General features: G+C 54.1%; 1 protein-coding gene across 1 annotated transcript in view; it reads right to left on the bottom strand.

The window, feature by feature from the left end:
* Positions 1-14,569, bottom strand: part of ITFG1 (integrin alpha FG-GAP repeat containing 1) — a 75,131-nt gene that overhangs the window by 39,749 nt on the left and 20,813 nt on the right. The window contains exon 7 of the mRNA XM_037144881.2: positions 315-376. Coding sequence (XP_037000776.2) covers positions 315-376 — 62 coding nt within the window. The remainder of the gene's footprint in view (positions 1-314; positions 377-14,569) is intronic.

Consider the following 14,569-nt stretch of genomic DNA (forward strand, 5'->3'; position numbering starts at 1 on the left):
GATGAGCCGACAGTCCCCTCTCAGCAGCTGACAGAGCCCAGCAGGTGCCCGGTCAACAGCCGCGTCAGTGGGCCCGGTGGTGAGACTGGCGGGCCGGCCCGAGCGCCTGCCGAGGACCTGGAGCTGGATGATGCATTCTCTTCAGCAGCAGAGTCGGCAGTTTGAACGCAGCAATGCAACCAAAGGCTCTTAAAGTTGTTCTATTTATTGTCGAAACCAACCGACCAAGCGACCGCTTTCATTTTATTGTCTAAAACTGTGTGCTCTCACTGAAAGTCATCATTTAAAAATGCTTCAGAGAGAAGATTCCTTACCACATTTTTCCATATCTCGAACTGGGAGGTACCCGAGGCAGATAATGTCGTGAGGAATAAATCTGGAAGGAAAATAATTGCATTGTTAAGTTTTGTTACTGATGTGTGTGTTTAAAAACAGAAGAAATGCAATACATAAAAAGAGCTCTTCATGCAGTTGAACTCAAACATATTTTAAATTATATTTTAATGAGCTTGATACCATCAAAGAAAAGATGACTTTGTATGACGACAGTTAAGGAAAATTCACTTAAAGGGAGCTCCCGGCACCAGGGGTGGGACCCCCACCCCCCAGAAAGAAGGTGCAGTGGAATAACGCCCTTGCCCTTGCCCTTGCCCTTCCTCTCCCTGGGCGGACAGCCCGCTTGCCCCGCCCTGCCCGGCCGCAGAGTGCGGGGCCCTCTGCCTCACACCGCCCTCATGGTGCCCTTCCGGTTGCTGGGCGAAGGCTGCCCAGTCCATGCACCGCTGGACAGAGCCGATGACAGCTTCACACTTACTCGCTTGAAAAAAATCTTAAACATACGGTAGACCATATTTTAAGAAAAGACATTCTCATCACAACCCACTTTGCTTCCTCCCCCTAAAGCAGCACGCATCACACTCAGGTTTGAGCATCATTTTAAATTGCACCATCACCGCATTCATGGTCACTAGCACCCATATCTAATGAATGGCAGGTTACATTTCAAACTTTGAGTAGCAGAAAATCATCTCCATATATTTTAACTGAAGAAAGTTGTTTTATTGAAAAGCACAATAACGTCAATGGAATTAAAACAACAGGCCGACAGCAAGTTGTATATGCCACTCCGGCGAAGCCACTCCGGTGAGCCGGGGTGGCCCGCAGACCCCTCCCAGCGGCCGAGACCGGCCTGGCAGCAGTTCCAGTCCATGACTTTTGAGGGTTTTAGAGCGAGGAGTTCACTCATAGGAATATTGTAATGGCATTATTCTATTGTGCTGTAAAAACGAAAACTATTCAGAGTAATGTAAGACCACGGCTACTTTAAAGAAAAGGGGTTTTCCCCATTAAATACATTAAGAAAACAGTTACTCGTATTTTAATGTGCTTTCTGTAAAGATTTCACATGAATTTAATGAAGCTAGTTTATGTAGTAATTACAATAAAAATTTTGCAAAAATCCCCGTGAAGCTAAGTAATTTGCTGGCTTCTCTTATTAGTTGAACTCAGCACTCCTGACACTGCAAGCGACCCCGCCCCCGAGGGCCCCCCCAGTGGCTGTCTCCGCCCACATCCTCACCACACCTAGGCGGCTTTGCCCCGGCCACAGAAATGCAGTCCCTTACGAAGACAGTTTCTCTCCTCTGTCAAACACATGCCCCCAGCGAGGCGTTCATTCCACACTCACCTAGGACAGCAGTGTCAAAGTCATTTTCACTGGGGGCCACATCAACCTCGAGGTCGCCTTCAAAGGGCTGAACTAATTTTAGAACTGTATAAATGTAACTACCCTTAACCGTTAAGGACGTGAAATTACATTTGGCCCTTTGAAGGCATCTGTGAGGCTGATGTGGCCCCAGTAAAAACTAGTTGACACCCCAAACACTGTCCCCGCTCCTTCCGCACCCCTCCAGAAGGATGGAAACACACAAGTACAAACGCGGTCTCATTCCCGTCTTCCGGGATGCAGGGCCAGCCTCCGCGCCGGTCTCGGGAAGGCCTGCCCACCTGTACCCAGACTCACTTCCTGCTTCTCCCTCACCAGAAAACACCAGTGACTCTGCATGGCGCCCAGTCACCTCGTGAAATGAGCCTTCAAAATGAGCACACACGTCCCCACCTCTCCTGGGGGGGCCCTTGTTCTGCCTGGGCATAGCTTTCCCTGCGTTGTCATTCCACGATCATGTCCCCACTGCCCTGGGCTGAGGACACACTGCACTGTGACATTCTGGTTGTGTTGCCTCTCACCCGAGCTCCTTGCAGGGAGGAGTCATGCCCAGTGGACCTTCCTGTTTCTCCGGTTCCCACGTTCATGGACCTGGTGTGTGTTCAAATGGCTGGCGAATGACTGAATGCTACATTGAAGCCAAGTCGCTCAGGCTGTCTAAAATTGTTACTTTGTTGCATCTTCAAGTGGGAAGTCTTGGGAAAAGAAGGGCCTTATGTTAAAGCATTTCACGAAAATGAGTTTTTTAATCTCTACTTATGACAGTGACTACCATACTAAGAATGTTTAAAAGCTGTTACATTTTTATATTATCTGAAACTGTGGACAATCAGCATTAGGAAGTGATTAGGGATTACCAGCCACAGACATTTTGCAGAATCTCGGAGAGCTGTGTTGGTGTAAGCAGGGAGCTATTTGAAAGAAGCCCAATCCAGGAGAGGGGCAATTATGCTAGTGCTTAATAGGACTCGGGTGAATCCTTCTAAACTGGCAACACCACACTGTTAAATTGTTAACCCATCTGAGGAGAAATGAGGAGGCGTCTCTGCAGCAAGGGGTCAAAGGCTCCCTGCCGAGCGGGCCGGTGGAAGGGCTGACTCCCTTGGCACCGGCGGCCCAGCACCGTTCCTGGGAAAACAACGGAATGGTGTTTTTCCTGTTGATGCTGTGTTGGCCTCAACACAGCTGCCTAAAAGGTGACATATGATGGGATTCCTGTGCTTTCGTTCCTGTTTAGAAATTTAAGAGTTATAACACCTGGTCTTTACCGATTGTATTTTCATAGCTTCACTGGCTATTTAGTAAGACTGAAAATCAGTGACATGAGATAAGGGATTGAAAGTACCTTGTAAAATTGATTTTAAAAATTCATTTCACTATTCAATCATGTGCAGAGGTTATAGAAAATAAATGATTCATTTTGTGGAGAAATAAAAATAGTGACAATTAATTATTAACAACTCAATATGAAGAATGATGCCTCAGGCTTTGAACGAAACGAGAGCAAAACGAGAGCTAGAAAGTACCCTGGTCCACAACACAATCACGTCCTCAGCCTCCCACTTGGTTCAGAGCAATTATTCGCACAGCGAAGGGAAAGGAAATGTTCTTAGTGACGCTGGAGTGGCCGCCCCCACCCGGCCCCTCCCCTCAGGGCTGCAGCACGGAGGCCCTGGGCGCTGGAGGTGCTGCTGACCACGGGAAGCTCTGGCCTTCGGGGCAGCTGGGGCTGGAAGGGCCCCCCGGCCAAAGGCCGCATCCTTCTTGCTCGCCGCTGGTCGGCCCAGAGGGACGGAGGCCAGACCCCGTGGCTCGGCAGCCCTGCAGGGACGCTCTGCCCACCTGTGGGTATGGCCGCGACTACCTCCACCCACAGCCGGAAGGACGGAACTCCTGCCCTTTGACGGTGGCCAAGTGAGGCACAGCTGCCCTCCTGGCAAAGAGCCCCCCGCCTCAGGCTGGCATCGGAAAGACACTTACATGGGAAGGCTGACCGGCAAACGACACCCTGCAGGTCAAACTGGAGACCCTTCCAAGGAAGATTGCAAGAGTGTTCGAGACGTTACTGGGAGCCCTGCGCAGAGAAACTCCCCTCGGGTGCTGCCGTCACCGGTTTCCGAGGCAGCAGTGACCGGGGGACTTGGGGAAACGCGGGGAAGACGGAGTCCGCAGCGTCTGCACAGAGGACGGTGCAAAGTGGTACTGGCACCGGTGCTGGTCCCGTGCCGAGACAGAGGCCACTGCAAGGTCGCCCCTGCCTCTGACCTGCTTCCCGCCCAGCCTCCCTCAGGCCTGGTTACCTGGGCCAAGGGGCGGCCCAAGGGCAGGGGAGGCAAATCTCTCTCACTGCCTCCCCCCTTCATAAAGAAGTGGCTGAGGGCGCACGAGCGTTCATCACTGGGGGATGGGCGAGTGCCAACCCTGCCCCCACTCCCAGAGCAGGTCAACTTGACGCTGCGGCTCGGAGGCCATGGATCCAATGCCCCCGCCCACGCCCCTGCAGGTCCACCCCAGGTGAGCAGCTTGTACAAAGGCACAGGGTACACTGAGTGACCGAGGGTCTCGGGAGCAGACACAGGAGGAAGTTGGGGACCCAGATGAGCCACAAAGAGCCATAACCGACCCAAGGGGACAGTGACGAACTAGCTATGGCCAGCTGTTGTTAAGAAAACAGGATTTGAAGAATGTGACATATTTAAAATATTAAGCTCGGTCACTGGGGACCGAAAGCCCTTCCTGCTGGGAGGAAGTATGTGCACTCCTGCCCGCTTTTCCCCCAGAGTCAAATCACGGTCAGAAGTCCTGCCGTTATAAGGAAGAGAAGTTGACTTTATTTCCGATCATGCATGAACATAAAATCCTAGGTGAACACAGTCAACTCCAAGCAGCGGGCTGCTGCCCAAAGCCCGTGCTGAGTGGCACTTGGGGCGGGGTGACCCCCGGCTGCTGCAGGAGCACCATCAGCTGACGAGGAAGGGGCGTGTTCTGAGCACTGCGTTTCTATCTCAGGGTCTCCTTCTTACGACTGCGGGCTGACGTTTTAAGAAAAATGTAGCCAAGGTGATGATGGAAAGTCAAAGGTCTTCGAAGGCTCAGTAAACATCTGCAGTCCCGGTGGTGTCTGCCTGTCTTGATAGAAGGCACACTTCTCTGTTCCAGCGAGGGCAGGGCCCCGAGGAATCTGGGGGAGTCTGCAGGTGTGATACTGCCCATCTCATCAGATGGGATTAACAGACATTAATTCAAAATTAAGGAACAGCGAAGGAGGGTCCTCGTCGGGGTGAGGACCCGAATGACGGTGAGCACTGCAGAATGCAGACGCTAAGATTTCCAGGTTTTCCATCGGTGCTCATCAAAGTGAACGTCCCTGAATGAACCTGACCGGTTTTGTTTGGCAGGCAAGTCTGTCTGCATCCATTTGGTTTACACGACATGGTTACCCATCTCCATTAGCCCCCTTTTACTCGGAATCCAGATCCGCTCTTACCACGTCCACCTAGGCCTGATCTACAGCTTCATAAAGATGTCACATCTGCTCGTTTTTCAACAGCTGCTTACACAAGCACCTCCACCCAAAAACGGTTCCTCGAGCAGCGGAACAGGGCATCTCAGGTTTCTGGGTACTTGCAGCTCTGACCGAGAAGACCGGTTTGTCTGTGCTGACGGTAAAGTCCTTTCCCGTCAAATGTTACCTTTTATGCATTTCTGTCTCCTGAGTTATTCCATTTTTAACAGAATTCTTAATTTTCACCACATGATGGACTCCTACTTCAAGGGGTTTGCGTTATAGAAGAAACCTCAGTTTTGCTCACAGAAACTGGCTAGTCACTCAAAGTCGAACTCAGCCTGAAACAATTTGTTTAAGTGCTCTGACAGGCACCCATGGCAGCTGTCTGTCTGTCTGTCAGTCTCGGACAGCTGCCCTGTGGGAGCACCACGCTGAGCAGCACGCGGCAGAAGGCGGCAGGCGGCCAGCGCAGGGACGCACGCCCGCCCAGTCTCGTGGGTCGACTGCGCCCCCGCCGCTCACAAGCCAGCCTCCCACCGCGGGCCGCGGGCCCCCTCCAGTCCAGAAACCCCTGAAGAGTGCGCCGTCTTCTCCCCCAACTGGTCTGTTTCCTTGCAAAGCACTAGAGGAAAGCTTTCTGCCACTAATGACAGTGCCCTTAATGAGATAATCCATCTATCGGTGTCTGCACATTGCTTCCGGAACTTGCTGGAAGGAACATCTGCGCTGACTCCAGAGCAGTGCGGTGATAAAACGCTCACAGCCGAGTAAGTCCCCATAGGTTGGAGAAGGCCCAGCGAAGCGCCGACCTCCCCCGGAGCCACCCCCCCCTGAGGGGCGTGGCCGGATGTGAGGGGCGTGGCCGGACGACGGGGCCTCTGGGGCCCTCCTCCGTGGCTCACACACACCCGCCCGGCACCCTGTGCGCCCGGGCACTGGAGAAGGGCAGCTGAGGCGCGCTCCTCGCCTGGAAGGGATGTCTTGTCCCTGGAGGACACCGGTGGGAGGACACACTGTGTGACACATGTGACAGGAACTGAGAGGCGGATCCCCCACAGCCAGGTCAGTCCTGGGGGCGGAGCCAAGAAGGTGACTTTCCTGCTAAGTGGAGCCTCACCGGGAACAGCAGCGTCCGAAGGCATGGCACTGACATCAGGGACATGTGGCAACGACTGACACGTGACGTTTGATTGTGTATGACCCTCTTGATGAACGGAATAAACTTAAACCAAATAATCATTAAGAAACTTCTAGTTGACGCAACTTATTAAAACAATGAGACGTACTTCTGGCTCCTAACTCCCTCGGAAACGAGCATCAGGTAACGTTCACCTTATGACCGTAACACACACACCAAGGGCACCGGACAATGACACACATTGCTTGCCCTGGTTGGTGTGGCACAATGCACTGGAAGGTCGCAGGTTCGACTCCTGGGCAGGGCATCGGTCTGGGCTGGGCCAGGTCCCTGCCTGGGGGCGCGTGAGAGGCAACCGGCTGATGTTTCTCTCCCTCCCTTCCTCCAAAAATAGATAAGTAAAATATTAAAATTTTGGCTCTGTAAGCCAATTCGTATGGCTCACGGAGCCATACGAAATCTGAGTAAATGATAATTGTGAAAAGTAAATAGTTCCTCAAGATTACAAAATTTAATTAAACCCCATGTGTGAAATTATATATTTTTTGAAGCAAAAACAAGTACAACAGTGATTAAACATGGAAATTAAGTCCATGTGAAACGCAGTAAAGCTTCCTTTCACAGCTATGTGAAGGAACTTAAGAAACTCAACGTCAACCCCGAAAGTGTATCTTGAGCGACACAGAGAGCAGACGGTTGTAATATAAACAGCAAACCTCAGAGTGACCAGTAAACGTCTAACGAACGTTCTCAGCTGACGTCTGTGCCTTGGGACGCGGAGTGCAGCTGTAACCGTAGACCGCGGGTAAAGGCCATGTGAAGAGCCCTCGCAGCAACGAGAAGAGATCTGACCTTTTTTAATGTCAAAGGGCCTGACGTGAGGAATCGAACGCCAGCTACTGAAACTGGAAACCCGATGAAAGCCCAACCAAAAATGAGAGAGAAACGGCCCGTTGAGCCGGACGGGGCAGCTCCGTGAGTTTCTGGCATGTTACTCAGAGAGCGACCTCTGCTGGGCAGAACCGGCCCTGCTGGAGTCGGCGCGGTTTCCAGGGACCGCAGGCGGCCCAACCATCCTGAAACCGGCAAGGTTGGAGGACCCGACCCTTCCGAGCTCAAAACTGACTACAATGCTGCAGTGATGGAAACTGCACGGTATCAGCACGAAGACAACACGAAACCCGTGGACCGGCATGGAGAGCGCAGCGATACGCCCTCGGGACGACGGTGAAGTGATTTCTGACACAATCGCCAGGGCTGCCCTGTGGGGGAAGTGACAGTCGCACTGAGACAACTGACTCGCCACACGCGACAGAACGAGGCTGGACCCGGTGTAACACACAAAGATTAACTCAGACCGACGTGGGAAACCCGAGACAACACAGAGTGAAAGCCCACAACACTGGATCTGGCAAGGACCTGCCGCGAGACCACCAGAGGCGCAGGCCACCAAGGAAATGGCAGAGGAGCCGGACTTCACAAGACTTTGAAAATGGCATCAGAAGGCGGTAACGGTGGAGAGCAGAGGCCTCCCACGCACAGACTGGGAGGAAACACACAAATCGCGCATCTGATAAAGGAGCAAATTCCGGGTCCATAAAAACTGAAACTCGGAGCATCGAAAACCACCTGATTAATAAAGGGACGAAGGGCCCGAACAGACATTTCTCCAAAGAGACATGTCAACAGCCAATAAGCACCATAAAAGAAGCTGAGCATCGGGGAGATACACTTCGAAACTACAGGGGGGCCCCACACTGCACCCTCGAGGTGGGTGCCGCGCAGAAAACAAGAAGTAACAAGTGTTGGCAAATCTGTGGGAAGATTGGAATCCTTGCACCTTGCCGGTGAGAATGAGAATGGTAAACACATTTCCAATTAAAAATAGAATTGCCACATGACCCCCAAATTCTGCTGCTGGATATCCACCCAAACAGTTGAAAGCACTATTCAAACAGCTGAAGCGTGCAGGCAACCCAAGCGTCTGCTGACAGATGAGGGGTGAAAGAGAGGCGGTGTGTCCATGCAGTGGAAGACAGCTCCGCCTTGAACAGGGAATCCTGGCGCACGCCACGGCCGAGTGAACCTGGAGGATGTCAGGCAGTGAAATGAGCGGACCCCAAAAGCCGGCTCCTTGGTGAGTCTTTTTTGATGGGACGCTCTGAGCAGTCAGAGCCCCAGAGACAGAAAGCGGTGCGTTGTGGCTGCCAGGAGCGGCAGGGGCAGTGAAGGGGAAGTTCTGCTTTACTGGGGGGAGAATTTCAGGGCAGGGGGCACTCCCAGGAACAAAGTTCGCGCCACTGAGACGCACATGTCAAAATGACTGGGTGTTAGATGTTTATGAACATCCGTAAGCAATAAAATGAAGTGTGAAATTTTCATGGAAAGAGTGACTTTGTTACAATGAATGTAAAGTTCGTTATTACAACAAGACCACGGGATTCTGGACTCCATCAAGCGCTCTGCTATTTCCTCGTTAGCGGGAGCAAAACCACAGGCAACCACAGCTCGTTGGAAATAGCTTTTCGCTGAAGTCTCCTCCGCCACACCAAGCCCTCCACTGTGAACATGGGAGGGGCCTGTTCCTCCTGGACAGTGAGCACGCATGTTCTTTGGCATGTGCTCTGGATCAGCCCTCGGCCCTGGGGGGACCCAGAGATGCTCTGTGGGGAGCAGGGGGGCTTCCCCGGGAGCAGCAGGTGCTCAGAACGCCTTCCTCCGTGTTGAGTAGCTCACACCCACGTGGTTTTGTAGGGGAGCCCACTTAACCCTTTCGCCTGTCTCACATTTTTAATGGTCATGAAAAGTTAAAGCTGGGTTCCACGGAGCCACCCTGCAGACACGGTCAGTGCGGCTTTCAAGAGAGAAAGTGCATGTGCCTGTTTGGCACACAGATCCTTGATGCTAACGGATGGGCACGTGGAAGGCAGCTGCTGGCCGAGCCACCTCGGCTCGCTCTGCGCTCCCGACAGCTTGGCTTTGAACTGTCATGACTTGCGACACAGGCTAAGTCCACTCAGGGTTTCTTTCAGAAACAAGATCCCACTTCACTTTAGGTAAAGGCCACGGAAATCGGAGACACAGGCGGTCTTGTCCCAGGCACTGCGTGAACAGGGGGGTGACTGTCGGGACATGTCCGAGGCCCTGCAGGGAAGGTTCTTTCCGAAAATAAAATTGAAAAATAAAAGATGATCTCTGAGTTTGCAGAAAGCCACTCCGTCTGTGTTTAGCTCAGTTTGCCCCGGTTTTAAGGACTCTATTCCCGCCCGTGGGTGCTGACAGCATTCTCAAATACTCCCACGGCTGCCGACCCCCACGCACGGTGTCTGAGATCCCTGGTTCTGCAACAACGAGAGGAGGTCCGTAGTCACTCGCAATTCAATGTCTTCTCGCTCCGTGACTTCAGCTGGCTAAGACACCTCAGTGGAAAACTAGCCCTCATGGTTTTAGAGGAAGGCGGGAACGGTGCGACTAGATTTTCCTTTCAGAAATTCTGGCTTTGCAGGCCAGATTTGAAGTGAGAGTCCACTATGAGTACAGGTAACTTCTACTATGAGAAACGTAAACATTTGGCCAAAATGACTTAAGTAGAATGTTCATTTTATATTTTTTCAAATGCACCAATGCCAGTTTCAAGGTCCAGAACATTTAAAATTAAGACTTGAAGTTCATAGTAAACCAGCTACAATGGATAGAAATTGACTTAGTTCATCTTGAATTGATAATAATTCAAACAATTTAAGCTCCTTATTGTACGTCCATTATGCTGGGCATTCAAACTACGATGAACTACCACAGTCACTTGAGTCGATCGGCATGACACCTGCTGCTCAGTGATGCCATCAACTGTCACTCGGACGAAAAGACCCAGCGGTCACACTGCGGACTCAGGTGGGGGCCCAGGCAGGCGGCCCAACCTGAGTCTGTGCTGCAGCCTGAACCCGTTAAGAGCCAGCCAACAGATGAAATGTCGACGCAGCACCATTGACAAGCGGCGCAGACCGACGGGAAGGGATCTTCAGGAGACGAGCGCTCGCTGTCGGGGGCTTATCCCCCCCACGATGGAAGTGCCGTATGACGGAAGTAAAACACTGTTTTTACTGTCATGGAGTCGGTGTAAGGCGAGTGTCTAGGGGAACTGAGTGCTGCTTAAAGATCGAGTTTCTCCTCCGGAGTTCTAGTAATAGTAAAGATATTCCGTTTCAAAATGTCGTCAAAAAGGCTGATTCTCAGAAACTGCCCCCCATTTGTGCAGAAAGCCCGGTGCCGCTGCCTGTGCTCACAGCCAGCAGTATGCAGCCGGGTGGCCGATGAAAAACACATCTCTATTCAGCGAGCCGGTATGGGGGATCGTCCAACCATGTGATGCAGTCTGAGTCGCCTCAGGCCCTTGGTCCACGCCGGCCCAGGGTCCGAGCTATCTGCTGACGCCGTTTACATCCACATAGTCAGCCAGAAGACCCCCTGCTTCAGTGAACCTGACAGGAGCAGATAACAGGCAGGGATCCCTTTTCATCCTCTTAAGTACGTGGGGGCGGGGCAAGGAGGGAGGCCTGCATTTGCCTCTTGGGCTGCTGGGAGCAAGCGCATTGCGAACTGCCGCCACAGGACAGAGCACAGGGCAGCTGCTGAAATGCGTGCGCCCCTCTTCTCCCGGGGAGGCAGGTGGGAGGGAGGGAGAAGGGGAGAGACGGAGGAGAGGAGGGAAGCGAGAGACGGGGCACCGACACGGGTCAGGGTGGGCAGGGAGCCTCCCGTCTCAAACTGACAAATGGAGACGCAGCCCGGACACCACGAGACAGTGACAGAGGGCTGGACTGGAGGCTGGTGACAACGTGTGCTCTGGCAGGTGGCTGGGTGGGTGTACGAGGACAGAGTGTCCGCGTGTCAGAGTCCGAGGTGACGTGCCCCTGCAGCAGGCCGCCAGGACGCCCACGGACCCGGCGAGCAGAGGGGCGTGGTGAGGCCAGGGGCGTGAGGCAGGACAGCCCCAGGACAAGAAGGGGTCCGGCTCCCCATGTCAGCAGGCCACGGCTGAGGGACCCCAGGAAGAGGAGACCCCGGGGCTCAGGCAGGGCGGCGAGAAAACCAGAGCCCACCGAGGAAGCAGCGTGGAGCGCCCCCGGGGAGCTCCGGGTGAGGCTGGCGCGGAGGCCAGTGGCCCCAGCTGCAGACTGAGGGGCCAGCATCGACTCAGAGGACAGAGAGGAGGCCCTGACGGTCCCCGAGCACGGCAATCACACGGCCCCTCTGAGTTGGGAGGCTGCGTGTCGGACGGGAGCCTTCGCAGGAATTTCCGGTTCACCAGCACGTGGAAGCATGACCCGCTCTCTCAACGCTTCCCTGACTTCCCGTCCTGGGGGCAGAGCGACCTGCACGTGGGCGGGCCCTCCTGTCCCACCGGGCACCAGAGGGGGCGGGCGGAACCCAGGCTTTTAACAGCACGGCCGCCCGCTCCCCTTCCCTCCCGCACGTGGAGAGAAACACAGAGAACGGAATTCCTTCTCCCTCCCTTCCTAGGGCCTGCGCAGAGGCACTGAGGGGCAGCGGTCGGTCGGTGGGGGCGCCAGGCAGGGGAAGAGGAAAGGCGTGAATTCACACGGTTCTACACACTCCCGGGGAAACCGAGCTGCCGGAGTTTGGGGCTCCTCGTGAGAGGCAAACGCGGCCACTGAAGTCCTTCCGCGGCTCTGACTCTTGCCCTCGAAAAGAGCAGGGACGACCCCCACCGGGAACCTGCTGCGCTTCGTTGTTCCGTAAGTTCGCTCAGCTCACTTCGGTCGGCAGTGACTTCCTATAATGACGGTCATTTGTAAAAGCTGGAAGAGAACCGAGGCGCTCTGTCCCTACGAAGAAAATATTAACTTGATTCAGGTTGCCTTCTCCGTTCCTCTCCCTGAAAAAAAATTAGACACCCAGCAAGGTCACCAAGACAATAACGCCCCCAGATAAATCAGATCCTGTCTGACGGGCAAGGAATTCAATTCGCTGGCGGGCACCCTGTTCAGAATGCTAATTGGGAAAGTGCCACCACCTCCTCCGGTGACCAAATGGGGCCCCGTGACACTGGAGCGGTGACGATTCCGGTGGTGCCCCTTCTACCCCCAGGACTGGTGTCACACTGGGCTGTCTTGGCGAATCTGACGCAGGAGCCCGGTTCTCTGAATCACGTGCATGGATCAGCCCGATAAACCCACGATGGGAAGAACCTTCCACGCCAGGAAGGGGCGAGGGCTCCTCCCTGCGCTTCTGATCAGCTTGGGTGCGTGGCCCCCTCACGGGTCAGATGTCCAGGGCCACTTGGGCAGGCTGCACAGCGCAGATGCTACCAAAATGCCAGTGAATTAATTGGTATCATCTGGTAATAGATAATCAATTAGGTGAAAATGTGATTAAGGGTCAATGCAGCAACGTCACTTGGTGAAGTGTAGCAGAGCCGCACTTTATTTTCTTTCTTTAACAAGGAATCACTGTAAGACACTCGCCTCAGTCGCCAGAAGTCTCCAGCAGAAACTGTCCCTACCCCTCCCCTGCCCCCAGCTCTCAGCTTCGGTAGATCTCACGCGCTTACAGTTTCGATGTGCCGCGTGAGGCCCTGCTTCCGCCGCCCAGTGAGGGTCTGCTTCACCCTGCACCAAACGGCATCTTCGGAAGTCCGCTGCCCTCTCCTGAGGTGTCTGGGGGCCGAGGCCCACCTGCGACAGCCTGCTGCAGGCCTGCTGACACCAGTGACGCGAGCTCCGCCGGGGGCCGTGCAGTCCGCTTCGGGAGAGTGCTCTCCGGGTCAGCAAGGACAGTGACGATCGGACCCCACCCGAGACAGACTGTCTGCGGGGTGAGGGTATGGAAGGGGCGGGCTCCGTGGGGAAGCTCGGATCCCCACCGTGGGCACCCACCGCCAGTTATGAACGAGCAAGGGCAGGCGGTCTCACTCCGGCAGACCAATGGCCCCGGGGAGTCTCTCTCTGGCGTGTCAGGGACACGCACGCAAGAGCCAGGGACGCGCGGGCAACTGCACCAGTGTGCCCTGCTCGCCCCATGCGGTCCTCTCCGGGAGCGGGGATGGCGTTGGGGACTCAGCCGCAGTTCTCAGAAAACAGGGCTCTTCATCTTTCCTGATAAAGATCAACAATTATTCACAACAGGCTTTGAATCGGTTCAAGAGGAATGCATCCAGAGGGGCTCATAAGATAACCTTCTGCTGTCTTAAGGATTGAAATGGTTTAATTTGTATTTTTTAGAAAAATGGACAGGATTCTTGGGGAAAAAAAAAAAGCCTCCGTTATTTTCTGCATCTGTTTAGATGAGATCCCACAGCTCACGTTCTGAAGCACCGTTTGCCTGAGACACTCCCTGTGGAATTTTAAACCAAAACCCATTCAGAAATGCACGTCTGAACTTGTGCAAAAAAGCACCATTTTCAACAAAAGCTTCCTTTTTAGCCAGGAAATCTCGGGCTGAAACAGGCCAGCCAATCAGCGACAGCTGCAGCACCTACCCACAGGCTGAGGGCCTTCGGGGCCTCTTCTGGGGCCTCAGTTGTGACTGTGTGTCCCACAGACACCTGTCACACTCCTGTTTGGTACTAGACGCCAGAGAAACAGAGACGAGCACAAAAAAACACCCCCCTGCCCTGGAGGAGTTCATGCTACAGGGCGCAGAGACACAGCAAAGCGAGCGACAGTCACCCAGCAAACACTGTGTGCCGAGTGTGCAGCGAAGGCCGAGCGGGGCTGGGCAGCTGCCATCCGACCGCGGCAGGCCTCCGAGGGCAGCCGGCGGCGCTGCAGTGAGGCCAGAAGGGAGTGAAGTGCACTCGGAGACGTGACCGGAGAGAGGCGGCTGAGGTCCCTGGAGGAGTAACACGCCGGGCAGAGGGAACAGCTACTCGGCCCGAGCCCTGAGATCGGACCCTTCTTTGTAGTGTTTATCGAAATCGGGGTATGAGTGAAAAAGCACTTCTAACAGTAAAGACATTTTTCTGGTGTCAGAAGGACAGAAGACAGTGGTGTGGGTGAGGACTGCGGCTTTGCCCCGGGGGAGAAGGGGGCGCTGGGCTCCTCGAGGCACTGAAAACAGAGCTGCCCGGACCAGCAACCCCACCCACCCCTGGGAACAGGCCGCAGGGAACGGTGGCGCTGTGGGGAGGACTCGACTGCGCCCCCTGGGTCACTGCAGTGTCGTGCACCAGAGCCAG

The sequence above is a fragment of the Artibeus jamaicensis genome, unplaced genomic scaffold, assembly GCF_021234435.1.
Source record: "Artibeus jamaicensis isolate MK-2021 breed Jamaican fruit bat unplaced genomic scaffold, CSHL_Jam_final contig_755, whole genome shotgun sequence".
NCBI classification, from domain to species: Eukaryota; Metazoa; Chordata; class Mammalia; order Chiroptera; family Phyllostomidae; genus Artibeus; species Artibeus jamaicensis.